At 38.9% G+C, this 18,205-nt stretch overlaps 4 protein-coding genes across 4 annotated transcripts; all 4 read left to right on the forward strand.

Annotated features, from left to right (window-relative positions):
- Positions 1-4,207: 4,207 nt before the first annotated feature.
- Positions 4,208-5,342, forward strand: LOC121943676 (claudin-17-like). Its single transcript, XM_042487254.1, has one exon. The coding sequence runs from the start codon at positions 4,252-4,254 to the stop codon at positions 4,939-4,941; it is 690 nt and encodes a 229-aa protein (XP_042343188.1). The 5' UTR covers positions 4,208-4,251; the 3' UTR covers positions 4,942-5,342.
- Positions 5,343-6,877: 1,535 nt separating this feature from the next.
- Positions 6,878-8,313, forward strand: LOC121943509 (claudin-8-like). Its single transcript, XM_042487033.1, has one exon. It carries the CDS (start codon positions 6,930-6,932, stop codon positions 7,803-7,805), a length of 876 nt encoding a protein of 291 aa, XP_042342967.1. The 5' UTR covers positions 6,878-6,929; the 3' UTR covers positions 7,806-8,313.
- Positions 8,314-12,497: 4,184 nt separating this feature from the next.
- cldn8.1 (claudin 8.1) lies at positions 12,498-15,022 on the forward strand. Its single transcript, XM_042486931.1, has one exon. It carries the CDS (start codon positions 12,523-12,525, stop codon positions 13,291-13,293), a length of 771 nt encoding a protein of 256 aa, XP_042342865.1. The 5' UTR covers positions 12,498-12,522; the 3' UTR covers positions 13,294-15,022.
- Positions 15,023-15,288: 266 nt separating this feature from the next.
- LOC121943672 (claudin-8-like) lies at positions 15,289-16,796 on the forward strand. Its single transcript, XM_042487251.1, has one exon. It carries the CDS (start codon positions 15,386-15,388, stop codon positions 16,478-16,480), a length of 1,095 nt encoding a protein of 364 aa, XP_042343185.1. The 5' UTR covers positions 15,289-15,385; the 3' UTR covers positions 16,481-16,796.
- Positions 16,797-18,205: the final 1,409 nt, after the last annotated feature.

Consider the following 18,205-nt stretch of genomic DNA (forward strand, 5'->3'; position numbering starts at 1 on the left):
GAATAGGCACCACTGGACATGCAACAGACACTATGAGCTATGGCTCCCACAGACCTATCCCCTCTTTTTTTGTCTCTGAGCTCCTTGGACATCCTGTCACCCAAGCTCATCCTCCTTAACCAGCCCCCTCACTCCTGTCAATCACCACCCCCACCACAAAAGCTCTAGTGCTCCTTCAGATAAAAGAAAAAGATAACTACTGACATAATTGTGCTGTAGATCTGCAGCAATGGGATTTGCAGAAGTGCTGAACCACATTGTGCTGAGATGGGACAGGCATGCTTTGCTAATGCCCTTGCTTTAAAGGCACAGACTCATACCTTAGCCTAAGATAATATGGCAAAAGCTTGATTAATGGGATTTGGTTTTTCTGTTTTTCTGAAAAAATAATTTCTGCATTCTAGACCTAAAAATGAACTCTTTATTAAAAGCGGCAATTTATTTTAAAGTAGTTGCAAAATGATATCAATCAAGTTGTGGCCCAGGAATGTGCAGTCACATTTACATACAGCAGGTGGCACACACAGTCTGCTGTAGGTTTGCATGATTTCCTGTGCCACTGCACAAACTTAACACCTTACTATTCACTAACTTCCATTTGTATCATATTTCATATCAAATCCATCTCACATCAAAATCCCAAACTCTTACACCAGCAGCTTAGAGGTTACACATCTACAAGAAATACTTCACAATATGTTTAATATACCTGAGTTCACTGCCACGGGTTTCTCAGAGTGAGTGTATGTTTACATTCAAAGCAGCTGAGGATGTGATAGTATCACTCAGCGAGCCTGTTCAACAGGCTCTTCAGTTTCTGTTCCTGTTGAGTGACCTCTCTACAACATTCTCTCTCTCCATGTATGCCTGAACCAACTGAAGTTTTAATAAAGGAGTGGCTCGTGTTAAGAACTGTAAAACCCCTGTTCCTCTTTATCTCCAATCAAACCATCTACCTGGTCATGTTTAAAGAATGTTTTGTATTTTTAAGTGAAAATGGTCATTCTAATGGCAGCATAACAAGCGCCTTTGCACTTTTTGTTTCAAAGTTACAACATAAATCCATCAAAAGGAAAAAAAAAGCCTCAACAGATCAACTTACTAATGATAGGGTTTTTTAATCATCTCTTTCTAATGATAATGGTCAAGGAAGGATTTTTTTTTTTACATGAAAGAGGAACATTGTATTAATTCTCCATCATTAAAAAAGTGAGTTAATGAGCCTCACAACAAAGACATAAACATGAGGCTACATTTCAAATTAATCCTGACTTCAGTGCAACACACGCTGACTCCGTGCCATTGGGTTGTTTTGAATGATACCCATGGCACACACACAAAAATATTAGAGAAGAAGCAGTCAAGATAGCAAAGCCAGTATATGAAGATTTGGAAAGACAATGTGATTAAATTAATGCTTTTCTGGAGAGCTGACATTTGTTGACATTGGGAAACAGGACCATGCCTTATCCTCATGAGCTGACACTCAAAAAGATACCACCAATGCGTGGGCTTGTGTGTTAAAGCCCTTACAAACCAAACTGATATCAAAGAACTAATAACAAATAGATTCGATTTTAAATGGAGCTCAAAGGAGATTAAATATCTGGGAATTCGAATACCTAAAGATCTATCGAAAATATATGAAAGTAATTTTGGCCCCATAAGTAAAAACATTAAATCAGATATTGGCAGATGGTCTCAACTGCCCCTAGATATGCACAATAGGATAGAAACAATAAAGATGAATCTACTTTCCCGATTTTTATATCTCTTTCAATCCCTGCCGGTAATGATCACACAATCGCAATTTAACGAATGGGATAAGTGGATCTCAAGATTCATAGGGGCGGGTAGAAGACCAAGGATCCAATTCAAAACACTGCAGCTGGCTAAAGAGAAAGGGGGCAGATCACTACCATGCTTGACTGACTATTATAAGGCAGCACAATTAAGACCACTTGCATGCTGCTGCAACCCAAATTATACAGCAAAATGGAAGGACTTGGAAATCTCACAATTAGACATACCGTTACAATCTATATTGCAGTAAAACACTGTATGAGCAGCATTATAGCATTATAGCAACCTGAACCAATGGTCTAAAGTCTGCCTTCGTATTTGGTTTAATGAATGTAAGTCACCATCACTTGAACGACAGTCTAGGTTACTGAGATGGGTTGCCTTTGACCCTGAATTTAAGCCTGCAGGGACTGACGGGAGGTTTAAACATTGGTATAGCAGGGGAATCACTTCTTACTGCTCAATTATATCCAAGAGAGAATTTGACAGTTTTCAGAAAATTTCAGACACATATGGGCTAGAAAAAACTGACTTCTTTAGGTATCTCCAAATTAGATCCTATTATAACGATCAGATAAAATCACTAGAGGAACGTGAGACCAACTTAATTGACATATTTACTGACATGTACAAAAACAAGGACAATAGGAAACTTGTATCAAAATTGTACTCCCATATTCAATTTATTAAGAAACACTCAACAGATAAGGTTAGATTAAAATGGGAGAAAGAATCTCAAACTGTCATCACAGAAGAAGATTGGTTGAATATTTGTTCTGTGCAGTCAACTTCCACTACTTCTGGTCTCTGGAGAGATTTCTGCTGGCGGAATCTGGTTAGATATTTTATAACCCCTAAGTTAAAATATGTGCAGACAGGGGAGACGGCCAGGGGACTGTGTTGGAGGAACTATGGTGAACAGCTAGCAGACCATTTTCACATATTTTGGAGCTGCCCAGCTATTCAGCCATATTGGCAAAAGATTACACAAGTAATACAAAATATTTTTGGAGATGAATTCAACTTTCAGCTCTTTCTCCACAATCTACTTGGGGAATATTGCACCCCATATACTGGGACGAGGCAAATATCTTTTGAAAATTTTATTAGCAGCCAGCAAGAAAACCATAACACGGAGCTGGTTACAGCCCACACCTCCAGCAGAGTCTGACTGGATCGATATTGTGACCAATATCCAAAATATAGAAAGGATGACCTTCTTGTTAAATCTACAGACTGATAAATATTTGCACTACTGGGAAAAATGGATTGTGCACATGTCCACAAGAGATGCTCATTGAGCCATCATGTATTTGTAACCCCATCAGTATAGTGTCTGAATGAATGTATAGGTGACCAAATGTTCGTTCTATGCTCTTCTGTATGTTGTCTATGTTCCCTTTTATAAAAATAAAGTACAAAAAAAAAAAAAAAAAGAACTAATAACAATGAAAGCAGACTTTTGCTTTGCCCTTTCTTCCCCTGTGTCTTGGCCAAAAAGTTGCACTTGACAAAGGCAAAGACTACAGTCAACGGCCAACTAAAATGTATGTTCTGCGCCTGCATGAGAGGGAAATAACTCTCCATAGCATTAAGTGATGGTAGCCTGTATTTATTATATAAAAAAGGACAAAATACAGACAAGACTGATTTAAGATAATCATCAGCCAGTTTGCATATAAACAACATGATGCAATGTTGAAAAATGTGCTAGCAAACAATAACACAAACACTTATGAACCATTTCTGCTAAAGAGTTGAATGGCTAAAAACATAATCTTACTAATCTTACTTCCACTTTCATTTCTCTTTTCATGCACTTAGCTGAACTGCCAATAAGAGTGATACCACTCACCAACAAGGCACCGCCATCTACAACACAATCCAACATTCTAAAACTTGGCTGGCAGATGCTCACCAACGGACTGACATTGACCAAAAGCTGATCACCGGCTTGGTATGTCAGGGCCCTAAGATTGGGTATAGTAGGCAATATAATACAGTAAAGGCAGGTTAACAAAAGTCAGCTTTACATGAAATAAATAAAGACATACAGTTTTCAGCTTTTGCATTTTACACAACTAGGTTTAAAGGGGTTTTGCAAGCCCAAGACATATAACCCACAGAAGATCATGTAAAATTTAAAACCTAAAAAAATTTAAAACTAAACTGGTAAGGTTTCCGCATGGCAATATAGCAACCCTTTTCAGGTGTGCTAGTCATGCATGACAAACAATGATGACAAATGCCTGACATCTGTTTGATTTTCAGAGAAAACAAATGATAGATAAACAAATGCTGAGGAGTTTGTTCCTGAAACAAAACCAGTGGGATGACATTGCAGGCTAGCGATATTATCGTAGATTTACGGCTGTGCACAACAGATTGGTTGAGCAGTCTTTTCATAAGACGACAAACGAGAGACAGGACTGCACCTCCCTCTGAGCCATGAGAGCAAAGTTGGAGGTCTTGGCCTTGGTTCTGGGCTTCATTGGCCTGTTTGGGACCATAGCTGTCACCGCCCTGCCCATGTGGAGGGTCTCCGCCTTCATTGGAGCCAATCTCATTGTCATGGAGGAACTCTGGGAGGGCTTGTGGATGAACTGCTACAGACAGGCCGACATCAACATGCAGTGCAAGGTGTATGACTCACTGCTAATTCTTCCACCAGAGCTGCAGGCAGCCAGGGGGCTCATGTGTGTGTCCATAGTCCTCGTTGTCATCTCTCTGTCCGTCACAGGATGTGGGACCAAGAAGAGCAACTGTTGTGGCGACAATAGAAGGAGCAAGAACATCACCCTGGCTGTGGCGGGTAGTTTGTATCTGCTTTCCTTTTTGACCACACTCATCCCTGTCAGCTGGGTGGGTCATACTGTCATCCGCAACTTCTACAACCCAACAGTGCTAGATTCTCAGAAACGGGAGCTAGGGGAAGCCCTCTTCATTGGCTGGGCCACTTCTGGTATTCTTCTCATCACTGGGATCATCCTTCTGTTCAGCTACAGCAAACGTAGATCAAAGGAGGAAGAGCCCTACACTGATGCATATCTTATGTCAGCGAGGGATGTGCAGAAAGAGGACAGCGTGTACCTGGGGAGGACGCCATCCAGCACTCATAAGCATCAAGAATATGTGTAAAGAGCTGAACTGTATTGCCTGATATATGCAACTTCAACTTTACATGTTTCTAACATTTGAAAGATGTTGCCTGAGGAAGGTCACAAGATGACGACAGGAGTGTGCAAATTAAGTTTAACTGTAATTTTTTACAATACCTATGTTTACATTTTAATCACTATGCCTGTTAAAATTATTCAGTTAATTTATGTTCTCTGGTACAATGTATTAAAGTTCTAGAAGTGTTCTCTGTTACAATGTTTATATTGACGAAATCCCTCACAATTATGTAATGGGTTGGTTTAACAATACTTTTTTTTGGCAATTATATACTGTCATGCCATTTTTACTGTCCATTTATATGACTGAGTTTCTCAACTGTCACTTTAACCGTTTAGTTGATCAATAAAGGCTTAATTCTGTGTTTGCCTGTGTGACTATATTTTCCAGTGGTGGAATGTAGCTGAGTGCATTTACTCGAGCATTGCACTTAAGTACAAATTTGAGGTACTTATAGTATACTTTAGTATTTTATTCTCATGCATTTTCTAGTTTACTACATTTCAGAGGGAAATATTGCACTTTTTACTCCACTACTTTACTTTACTTACTTTTGCACATAAACAATTTGAGAATATACAACAGTAGCTGGCACAGTTAGCAGATTGATAAAAAGTAATATTAATTGGAAACTATTTTGATAATCGTTGAAGCCAAGTTAAAGGGTTGCAGCTTCTCAAATATAAGAAGTTGCAGCTATTCCTTTTAATTATTTTGATTTATTAAATTGATTTAATTTTTTCTGAATTGAGTACTTTTAGTTTTCATACTTAATACATTTTCTAATTTACTTACATACTTTGACTTAATATTTTGAATGCAGGATTATTATTAGAAACCATATTTAACAGTGTGGTATTAGTACTTCTAATTAAATAAAGGAGCAGAATACTTCCTCCACCACTGTATTTTTCTAGTGTATAATCTCAATATGTCAACCAGCCTTCCCACAAAAACATGAAATGTAAACTTTAAAGCAACAGCAGCTAACACTCCAAATGCCCATCAGTTCAACTGCTCCATTTTTTTTTTGTTTTCACTAAAGTTAAATGCCGCTGAATGTTAAAAACTGCACAGGTTATCTACAAACACAGTGTTAATATGTGTAAGAAAACAGGAAGACTTCAGTGTGTCAGTGACAGGTGAGAACTGCTGGCAAATGGACAATACTGTGTTACAATGAAACCAATCCTTCTCAAGTTTCTGTGCTCAACACCTTTTTAATCAGCTAAGCTTACATTTAAAGGAGTAGACATTCTGACATCAGTGATCATACTATTAGCTTTCAGTCTGAGAGAGACAACAGATTCTCCACCAACAGATGTAAATTTACCCAAATACAAGACAAACACAATATAATATATTATATATTTTTTTTTCTTGTTTCACATAATATTGTGTATACAAAACTAGTTGTTTTAATGTCATGTCAATTGTTGTCAGAGATAAGAAAGGCCACACATTTATTTGGTCAATTTTAGCTTTACTAGTAATAGTAGGGAGACAGTTTGCATTTTTTATCTTTAGAGTGCATTTTTAGCAGTCTTGTGTGCTGTTTAAAAATACATTTAAAGAAATAAATGAATTATGAGCAGTACTGGAACTGTGCGAAAATACCTCATGGTTTAACATTAAAGGAGAGGAAACACACTTTGATTAACTGGCTTTCTACAATGATTGAATTTGTTTTTTTAAGTGTTCTTAATCACAAGATCAAACGGTCACTAGTTAGTAGAGTCTGTTGTTTTTGTATTCAAACAAAGCTGCACCCTTTGGTACGTCCCCATTGAATGAGCTGTGAGGAAGCTCAACCGGAATGGCTGCATTGCATCGTTAGTATTTTTTGTGGGTGTATAAGTGCTTTAACTTGCTCTTCTGCTCAGATTTGTTTCCTGGGCTGGCAGAGCACAGCCAAAAGTCTATCTTCTGCTCTCTGTCTGAAAGCCGCAATGGCCTCTTACACTGCTTACAGTGGCTACAGCAAGCCACCTCAATCGTACGTGGGCTCTTACTACGATGAGAAGCAGCCTAAGACATATGCAGAGTATGAAGACTCTGTATATGAGGAAAAAAAAAGAATTGAGAAAAAGGACCGTCGCAATGCCATCTGTTGTGAGGTAGTAGCTCTCGTCATCGGTTTCATTGGACTAATCGGAGTGGCAGCTGTGACAGGCCTGCCGATGTGGAAGGTAACAGCCTTCATCGAAGAGAACATCATTGTCATGGAGACCCGCTGGGAGGGTTTGTGGATGAACTGCTACAGACAAGCCAACATCAGGATGCAGTGTAAGGTGTACGATTCCCTGCTGTTTCTGCCCCCGGACCTCCAGGCTGCTAGGGGTCTGATGTGCAGCTCCGTTGCTCTGACCACCTTCGCCCTCATCGTTGCAGCAGTGGGTATGAAGTGTACCAAAGTGGTGGACCATCGGGCTCGCACCAAGCATATTGTTCTTGTGGCTGGAGGCTGTCTGTTCCTCATGGGCTGTGTCACTACCCTAATCCCTGTGTCCTGGACTGGCCATGTCATCATCAGGGATTTCTATAACCCCCTGCTAATTGATGCCCAGCGCAGGGAGCTTGGGGAGGCCCTTTACATCGGCTGGGTGACCTCAGCTTTGCTTTTCACCGCCGGAGTGATCCTTCTGTGCCGTCACGCTCCTCGCACCCAGGACCCAGATGAGAGGATTATATACAACCCCAATGGAAATATCTACCAACCTGCCTACACATACCAGCCGTACACGTACCAGCCAGCGTACTCCTACCAGCCTCCCTACTCAGTACCCCCGCCAGGATCTGTTGCATACACACCAAGTCAATACTAATGAGGATACCAAACACAAAGACAATATTGGACTCTTTTTTTTTTACTTGACAAGATTTGGCACATTTAAATGAGTTTGTATTGACTAATATGATCAAAGGCTGTCTCTGGAAATGGCCAAATCTTTCATTACTTTCTCAAAGAGGGCCAAGTGTAGTGCAGAAATTGAAATTCATTGAATGTGAACTGAATGTGATTGATCATGATGAACTGTGCTGAAATACTATTTTCTTTCTTTATTTTGATGTGCTTGCTTTACACTAAATTATACCAAAATATATTTATCTGTAATTATACAATGGTTGGTGATAACAATGCCTGAACAGCCTCTGCTGACATGCTCTTTGAGAACAAATTATGCACTAGGCCTTTTTCAGATAATATACCTCCAGATGATTTGTGTTCATTGCTGAGTTTTTATAGTAAATGTACATACTTTTTCTAAATGCTGGCCTTAAATATTAGGTCAATTGTGGTTTTCAATAAAGGGGTAAAGTTGAGTAAAAAAAGAGTATGTTATTATTATTTTTGGTGCCTAATTAAGAACGGTGAAATTGATTAAGTAGTACAGCTAAACTATTGCTTACTCAAGAGTTTTTGGCAGGAAATGAGACACTGGCCATCTTCAGTGTTTCATTTCCTGCCAAAAACTCTTGAGTTTGCGTAGAATTCAAAATGGCCAACTGAAACTGCTCTACTTCAGGGGTGTGTTTACAGAAAGTTGTTGCTGTCTCTATTGTTGTCAGTGGAAAAGTGCCTAAACTGGTAAAACCAGATTGCTCACACAGGTCCACCCACAATGCAAACCTGCCAAGAGATTTAATGTCAACCAAGCCAGAGTCACAACTGCCAGCATTTTCACAAACACAGAGAGACACAAGAGATCCAGACAAGAAATCCAATACTGACAATGACACATGGGTACACAAGTATTAACCCCTCCTATGCCACAGACACACAGTGCAAACAATGGGCCTAATTCACCCACTGTTCTTCATAAGAAATCTCTTCTTAAAACCCACTTACACAGTTCTCATAAAGAATCTGACATTCACCAGTGTTTTCTTATTTGGTATTTGTTCTTAATTAAGTGTCTTTTTAGTGTCCATGTATGTGTCTAAAATGCCACATTTTTAGAAATTATAACAAAAATATAAAAGGAACATTAAGAAATGTACAACACGTAGGGAGTGGTCTGTTCTTTACCATGTCACTATATGTGTGTAAAAACAAAGTCTGGCCTGTGGGGTGTGACATAGTTAACCCATCTTTCCCAGCGTGACATGAATAATTCCAAATTATAATTGACATGCGCTGTGATCTTCTCCATTTTGTAAATGTCCATTGTAAAGTCCTTCCATGTATTCAAGGTTTTTAATAACAGGGCAATCCCATAGGACATGATAATGATCTGCATTTAGGTTTCCACATTTTCTCCAGCAGGCTGGTGAGTTACTGTCATAGTGGGATTTCTGGGATGGCGTAATGAAGAACCTTATCAGACATTTCCAACTGAACTCCCTCCAGGTTTGCGAACTGGTACATTTCCATTGATACCTCCATATTGTTGTCCATTCTTCATCAGATATGAGTATTCCTCCTTCCTTCTCCCATTTTGATTTAACGTACATAGTTGAGTGATCTTTAAGGTTCAACAGCCCTTTATACAAACATCCACCACCAATATTTGAATTGTATGCTTTTTTGAACAAGCCTATCAAGCTTACATTTGGTTCTGTTACAGGTTTCACCTTTCTAGTAACATAATGCCGAATCTGCAGGTACCGATAGAAATCTTGTTTTGAAATCTGTTATCTAATTTATCTGGAGTAAAATCTGTGTCATATGCACACCATTTAAGAACTGTAATGTCATCCCCTAATCTATATTCTCTTATCACAGTTTTCCATATTTTAAGTGTTCATTTTACCCATGTATTTTCGATAATATTAATGTAGCCCTGTAGGTTGCTGTCAGCTATGATTGCCTGTAAAGGAGTAGAGGATATTTTCTATTCAATATTTTTCCATTGGGCATCATATAATGGGTTACACCAATATATCATATATCTCAGTTGTGCTGCCCAATAATATTCTTTAAACAAGGGTAGACCCCATCCTCCCTTTTCTTTTGCTAGTTGTAAGGTTTTGAGGCGAATTCTAGGTCTTTTACCTTGCCATATGTACCTTGATAATATTCTGTCCAATTCGTTAAATTGTTTTTGGCTCATTTCTATGGGTAAGGTCTGGAATAAATATAATATTCTTGGAAGTACGTTCATCTTGACAGATTCAATTCTGAAGCTGAGACTTAAGAAAGTGATAAGGTTCCATCTTGTTATATCCTCCTTGATTCTTTTATGTACAGGTGAATAGTTATGCTCTAATAGCTCTGTAATATCTTTTGATAGTATAATGCCCAGATATTTGAGACACCTTGTTTGCCATATCAAAGGGTATGTACTTCTTACCTCATCTGGTGGACTATAATTGTATGAAAGCAATTGTGTTTTATTCACGTTTATCTTATATCCTGATAATTGCCCATATTTTCCAAATGACTGCATTAATTTAGGTAGAGAATTTGTTGGTTGTCCTAGGTAAATTAGAACATCATCTGCGTAGCAGGCCAATTTATGTTCTGCCCCATGAATTGTGATACCCTTTATTTCTTCATTTTGTCTTATGTATTGTGCTCATGGCTCCAAATATAATGCAAAAAGTAATGGTGACCATGTGCAGCCCTGTCTCGAATCCCTTTCCAGAGTAAAACTATTTGATAGGTACCCATTAACTTTTATTTTAGCAGTGGGCTTATTATGCAGTGCCTGTATAGTTTTGATAATTGTATCATGTAGACCAAATCTATGAAGAACTCGGTAGAGAAAATTCCAATTCACAGAGTCAAATGCCTTTTCCGCATCAACACTTATCACTACTGCTTTAATCTCATTTTTTTGAAATTTTAAATCATTTTAAATAATCTTTTTATCCTTGCCCCACTAATATGCCCCTTTGCCCTTTTGCTATTAGTAATGGCCATTTAAAAAAGATGAAATCATGTAGAAATTAATTTTACCTTTTGTGTATTTTCTCTTTACTCCTTTCTTGTAAGTCTGTATCCCTTAATATGTTTTATATCGTATTGCTCTGCAAAGAACTTGGAATTGCCCTGTTGTATAAAATGTGCTATACAAATAAAGCTGCCTTGCCCTGCCACTCTTATGCACATTTTGTGTGGACAAGTTAGTGAAAAAAAGAGTTATTATTAGGCAGCCTCTAGCTCACTTGCTAGAGTGTGAGCCCCATATGCCGAGGCCTTCTGAAGCGGCCCAGGTTCGAGTCCAGACTGTGGCCCTTTGCTGCATGTCAATCCCCTCTCTCTCCCACATTTCCTGTCATTCTACAGCTGTCCTATCAATAAAGGGAAAAATCCCCCATAAAATTAAAAAAAAAAAAAAAAAAAATTTTTAAAATTTTGGGGCCTTAAATTGCTTTTTTAATTTTTTACAATATAAAATATTATTAAATAAATATTTTGCTTATTTTACAAGTATTATGGTCTTACACAATAAATTCATGATTACACCAACACTTGGATTGACATCACTTAAATGGAACCATGACATTTAATAATTAATGAAAAATAATTAGTGACAGTTGTGCTTCTATGATGCATAAAATGTATGGTTTTGCGAGTTGATTTGATTAACATGTATTTTTAGAATCTCATGCATATTTTTTGTTATGTAATCCACACTTGACACCACTAAATTTGACAGCTTGTTTGGCAATTACTTTCTGAAGAAGTACCTACACTTCATAACTATTTAAGTTTTTTTTGCTTGTAGTCCAGTGTTGCACTCTCTTCAGACTTTTGATTAAGCAGCCTTGACTTAATTTTCTCAACTTTTCCTCTTCGTCTTCTTCACTCTCTGTATGTGCACATGGCCCTGTAGTTTCATGTACTTTTATTGGGATTTGCGGGGCATTTACCTATGGTAATTATAAACTGGTATGCTAATTAGGATAAACTGGCAAATGCTTTCAACTTATGAGAACAATGGGATTGATGAATTTTAAAAATATGGGTTCAAACAATACTGAGATTTAAAAACACGTCATGAATCTGATGAAGATTTTTCTTAGGATCTTTCTTTAGAACAAATTCAATCAAATTTACAGTATCTTAAGTGTCACTCCAGCTGTTATTTTTAGTAATATGTCCTGTAACATGAGGGACCTCACGGCAGTGGATGATTGTGAGTTTGAACAGGAAAAAAAGATTATATTAAGTCCCTAACTGGTAATACATTAGCGAAGTCTTTTTTTTTTTATTTACACAGTTTGAGTAACGAATTGGTGAACTTTAAAAAACCCCTTTGTTAATGAACACCCTGTTATTCAAAGCTTCCTTGTAAGATGTGATCTGAGAATGTAAATCGAGACTTCTGAATAAACAAAGCGGCAGGTTACAGCAGCTACTGGGGAAGGTGTACAAAGAAAAAAAAGGCCTGGGGGATTCTGTTACCTGGAAACCAGTTGCAAGTCCCAACCCTCCCATTCTTGTGTCCTGTCCACAGGGAGGAGGCAGTACAGGTGAACATCAGCCTGCTCCTCCTCCTCCACTGGGATGCAAAGCCACTCCATAGAGGGAATCTACAGCTTCCTACCAGTCACACTGTGTCCGCATGCTATTATACACATAAGTCGGACAGGATGGCCAACTCAGCACTGGAGATAGTGGGTCTGCTATTGACCCTGATTGGGCTCATTGGGGCAGCAGCAAGCACTGGGATGCCGATGTGGCGAGTGACAGCCTTCATCGGGGAGAACATCATTGTGTTTGAAACCCGCTACGAGGGTCTGTGGATGAATTGTTTTCGGCAGGCTGACATCAGAATGCAGTGTAAGGTATACGACTCCCTCCTGGCCCTGTCCCCTGATCTGCAGGCAGCACGTGGGCTCATGTGCTGTGCTCTGGCACTGGGTGGTCTAGGTCTGCTGATCAGTTTGGTGGGACTGCAGTGCACATCCTGCATCGAAAACAACGATCGAGCTAAGCGTCTGGTCCTCATCATTGCAGGGAGCATGATCATAATGGCTTGCATCGCTGTCCTTATCCCGGTGTCCTGGACGGGTCATGTCATCATCAGGGACTTCTACAACCCCTTGCTGATTGACGCCCAGCGAAGGGAGCTCGGAGAGGCTCTGTACATCGGCTGGGTGGCCTCCGCATTTTTGTTCGCTGGAGGATGCATGTTTATTTGTTGCAACCTGCAGTCCGACGACAAAGGTTCAGAGAGGTATGTGTACTCAAGACCGTCCGACTACATGACCTATCCTCCACAGCAACTACAGCCTCAACAGCTGGTGCTACTTCCCCAACCACAACCCCAGCTTCAGCCAGTGCTGTCAAGACACCCATCAACCGTCTATAGCTACCCGTCTAGACACCCTTCTGTACGCAGCGGAGTGGCTTATCTCTGAACACCAACACTCACTGAGGTAATGATGACCTTAGATATGGTTACTATACCCAAGGGGATTTCTTTTTAAATATGGCTTTGCTTGGCAGAGCAATCTATGAGACATTTCAGATAACAAAAGACACATTTCAGGTAAAAACAGTATATTTCAATACATACATGTACTGTGAATGCAAATGGTTTGGGATCTATAGAGATGACTATTTCAAATCACTTTTTAAACATTATTTCAGTAGTACTTAAGGTCATGTTGAAGAGAATTAGTTACAGAATCTTGACATTAGCCCATAACATAATTATTTCCCTGACGTGGTAAGCCAATGTATAACTTCCATTACCTTTATGTGTGTTGCATAATGAAATTTTATATCAACAGCCTTATTTTTTGTATATTAGGTGACTAATTTTGTATTTTTATGCTGTATATAGCAATTAATGGAACCTTTAACTGCTGAGCAATGTTACAGACAGATATGTGTATTTATGTTTACTGTTATTTGCTATTTTCTTGTTGTCAGCAAATGTCAGCAAATGTATATCCCCCACACCATCAACAAAGCATGCATACATACAAAATGTTTGAAAATTACACATCTGCACACAAATAACACCACCAATGAACCTTTTATAAACAGTCCTTTTTTTGCTCAGTTTTAACCAGTATTTGCCACAGGATCAGGTGGTAACAGGTACTGAATAACCCTTAGGACCAGGGTGCAAAATTAATTTATTTGCCCACTGTCCAAATGGCTGGTGAATTATCTAATTTTACCAGCCTATCAATAGATTACCATTGTAAATTTTAACTGGTGAGTGAAGGAAATATACCAACCTCTTCCATATTTTACCAGCATTTGGTCAATGGATGATGCTAATTTTGTAACCTGCTTAGGACAGTAAATGCTTTATTGATGACCAATTGTGTGAGAATAACACAAATCATTTTAACTAAACAATTTAACTAAAACTAAAAAACAAACTCAAGTCTCGGTTTAAGTTTGGTATGACGTCCTGGAACTGATGGAACTGAAGAAATGGCTGAGTAAACATGAGATGCAAATTTAAGACTGCTTGTTAAAGGCGTGGACAGCTTTGTGTTTGTGAAGAAGCCAAACAGAGACGACCTGGCAGCACGCTCATGTGATCAGAATTTGCATGTCACTTTGAATGAAGAGACTGAGAGCTTTAGACCAAAAGTTGTCGAGATCAATTTAAAGTATATCCCAGCTCTATGTGTTCGAATTTTAAGAACATTTCAGTTTCTGTTCAGTGAAACATTTTAGCTCCTGAAGTATTAGGTCTGCTCATTTCTTCTTCAGTGAGTTTTAAAAGCAAGTACACTTTCAATTCCTAATAAACTGGATGTTATGAACAGGAAGAGTACATTTCATTGATGATTCATGCTGAAAATATTTGGTGATGTAATGACAAGGTTATCTTTCTTATTGTTGCTAAAGGTTATATTTCAGTGAACAACCTGTTTGTCTATGTATTTTCCACAGCACTGAAGTTAAATAAAGACGAAATATTTTTACTTTTAATTTACAAATCTACATTTGTGTTAGGAAACAATCAATGACTGAGTTTGGACTGCATAATATGAGCTCCCTCTCTGTTTTGCCACCCTGAAAGTCATCTCTGCTCCCCTGTGGACAACAGAAGTACTGCAGGAGCTTATGTGCTACATTGTATATTTGTTTGCTTGTGAATTTTCATCACATTAAAAAGATAGGGAATAAAAACACAGCAAGTCATTAAAAACTTTTTGAAGTTGTGAGCAGTTTCTTGTATATCCTGTTGTAGGTGTTTTCTGCTAGAGAGCTGATGGCACAGATATACCACTATAACCAGAGGGACCATAAACACAAAATAAGCAAATGTCCTCTTTACCCCCATTGCCCTGAGCCAACCAGGTGACAGCAAAGCATCATTCCCATAACAAAACACCTCTTACAGCTTACAAACTGCATCAGATGGAAAGATCCTCGCTGCCTGGGACGCGTCTCTGACTTTGAGCTGTTGTAAAACATTACAATTTGTTGGCGACGTGAGATAACTAATTTGGACATAGCTGAACTCTTGAACACTACACAATGGTTCAAGGTGTTTCGGAGATAGCTGCAATGTGCGTTGGTCTCATCGGGCTGATAGGGGCAGCAGCTACTACAGGGATGCCCATGTGGAAGGTGACAGCTTTCATTGGGGAGAACATCATTGTGATGGAAACCCGCTGGGAGGGCTTGTGGATGAACTGCTACAGACAGGCCAACATCAGGATGCAGTGTAAGGTGTACGACTCCTTGCTATTTTTGCCCCCAGAGTTACAGGCAGCCAGGGGTCTGATGTGCTGTTCTCTGGCTTTGTCAGGGGTGGGGCTCTTTCTGGCTCTGGCAGGGATGCGGTGTACATCCTGTATTCAAGATAATGATCGAGCTAAGACCATCATCCTGATGGTTGCAGGTGGTATGCAGTTCATGGCCTGTATCTGTGTCTTTATTCCTGTGTCATGGACAGGTCATGTCATCATCAGAGATTTTTACAATCCTTTGCTAATTGATGCCCAGAGGAGGGAGCTGGGAGAGGCTCTCTATGTAGGTTGGGTGACTGGCGCCTTCCTTTTTGCCTCAGCCCTCTTGTTTGTCTGCCGCCGTGTACCCTCGGACAAAGGCTCATTCGACATGTATCAACAAGCCAACTTGCTTAGTTACAAGCAAGCACCCAACAAGCCAACTCTAAGGAATTATCATCCCATCCCCAGTCTTTCATCCCTCCGATCTACTGTATACTATCCTTCTCTTCAGAACAACGGCTCTGTCCGACAACAACAACTTGCGACGCCACTGCAAAACATCCCTCAAGTAATGACAAATGATGGAACGCCGATCAACCAACCTCTTGTCTATAAGTCGGGTCTTCCTGAAAACGCATCATTGTTATATCAAGGTAGCATGGCTCACCAGTCCTCCATGCAGAGTTCTAACCACGTGGGAAGCTTGTATACACCCGGCAACTCGCTGTATATTAGCCAAAACACCACGCCACATTCACTGACATATATCGGCAATCCTACTGCGTCCTACCAATCCAGTTTTCATCCGCTTCCACACACACCTGTCTTCATTGGATATAAATCATCAAGAATCCAACCAGATTCTCACAGTGGCAGCAGTGGTGGTGTATATATATAAATATGAGTGTATTTTTGTAGCTGGTTAAACTTTATGGACACCAAGCACTATGCTTCAATAGTGTATCAAAAGCTAATTCAAACTTCTATCATCAGGTAAAATGAAGGTAAATAATGTTTCTATTAATGTATTTGGGATTATCCTGATGCCCAGACTAAATAGCGTGTTCATGTTTTTTTTTCTGCTATTAATACAAGTTTTATAATTTGTGTTATATTTGTGTGAAAATAACAACATATGAGTTGTTTGATCAAGCTGAAATTAGCTGCTGTTGTTGTTAGTGTAAATAAAGGTGACATTGTGCTGTTTTCATGAAGTCCTGGTACAGGCCTACTTTCCCCAAAACAGAGAGACTTGTGACAAATTATCTGTTTGGAACATCATAGCCTTTATGCATATTTGTAGCCATCTGTTCATATTATTTTTACTTTCTTTTTGTAGTTATAATTGAACACGATTTGTTTTTAATATCTTTTACTTTTAAGATGTCTTTGTAACAACTCAAATAGACGTTATCTGTTAAAGTTTGTATTAATAATAATTTTTAAATGGGTCAGTGACAAGTGCTTAGTAATTGGCAGTGCAGTTCACTAAGTTCACTAAGCAACTTTGGCTTTGTGTGGAAATTTTATGTTTCCCTGAGGGGCAGCAATTCTCCAAAGCTAAGCAGTTCTGATAGACTCAGAGTTTGTATTAGCCATTTGATTGACTGGCAACCTGTTAAGAATGTTTCCAAACATATTGCCAATTTTTGCTGCCAGGATCAGCTAATTGTGTTGCAGTACTGGAATAAACATGTAAAATAAATTTAATTTCAGAAATTAAACATGTAACTGTAGTCATACATTTACTTGTAGTAGTGGTAAAGGTGTTGTTTTAAGCCTGTTCTTGGTGTGACATTGGTGATGAATTCAAGATTTATCTCGCAGATACACAGATTAAAGCTACTGAACTACTTAAATATATAAATCTGCTCTGGATTGATGGTGCAAATACTTCATGTGCTGTGACTGCTTGATAAAAGCATCATATGCTGGAAGTTATACTGACCCTGGGGTGGTCTGAGCCAATCCTTGACATTGTCATTTTTCACCACTAGATGACACCAGAGAATGTGATGAGCGTCCTACACCCTGGGCAGACAGTGCAATGCTTCCAACTCACAATGCAGGTGTGAGAGCAATAACGCCTCTGTATTTAATCAGCTGAAGCTTTAATAGGAACAACTTCATATTAAGAGAATTTACTGAAAATATTTAAACAGGCTGTATAGACAACTGATGCTCAAGTCCATCATATTACATTGTATCCTGCAATCTAACTAAAATTGTTGTCTGATATCAAAACAAGATGGTCATACTCTGTGTTTTACATGATATAGAGTTTAACTGTTTTTTTTCTTTCTGACTTCAAGTTGTTCAGTTGCATCTGTCAAGTAAAACATTTTTTCTCCAGAAACTGCCAATTAAGGACATTAACAATATAAAGTGAGAAATTCTTTGCAACTATCAGTCTCTAATTTTGCCATTTTTTGTAGAATTAAATATTAAATTACACTAATACAAAAATACCCCATCAAACAACCCTGATGCCTCTGCCTTGCTTGGGGAGCAGTGGTTTAGAGCATCGTCACCATTTGCTGATTGGTGCTACTAAGCAACCGTGAGAACTTTTTTTAACTTATGCATCCAGAACCTCTCAAGTGAATTAAGGTAATGTGAACAC

Source organism: Plectropomus leopardus, chromosome 5 (assembly GCF_008729295.1).
Source record: "Plectropomus leopardus isolate mb chromosome 5, YSFRI_Pleo_2.0, whole genome shotgun sequence".
NCBI classification, from domain to species: Eukaryota; Metazoa; Chordata; class Actinopteri; order Perciformes; family Serranidae; genus Plectropomus; species Plectropomus leopardus.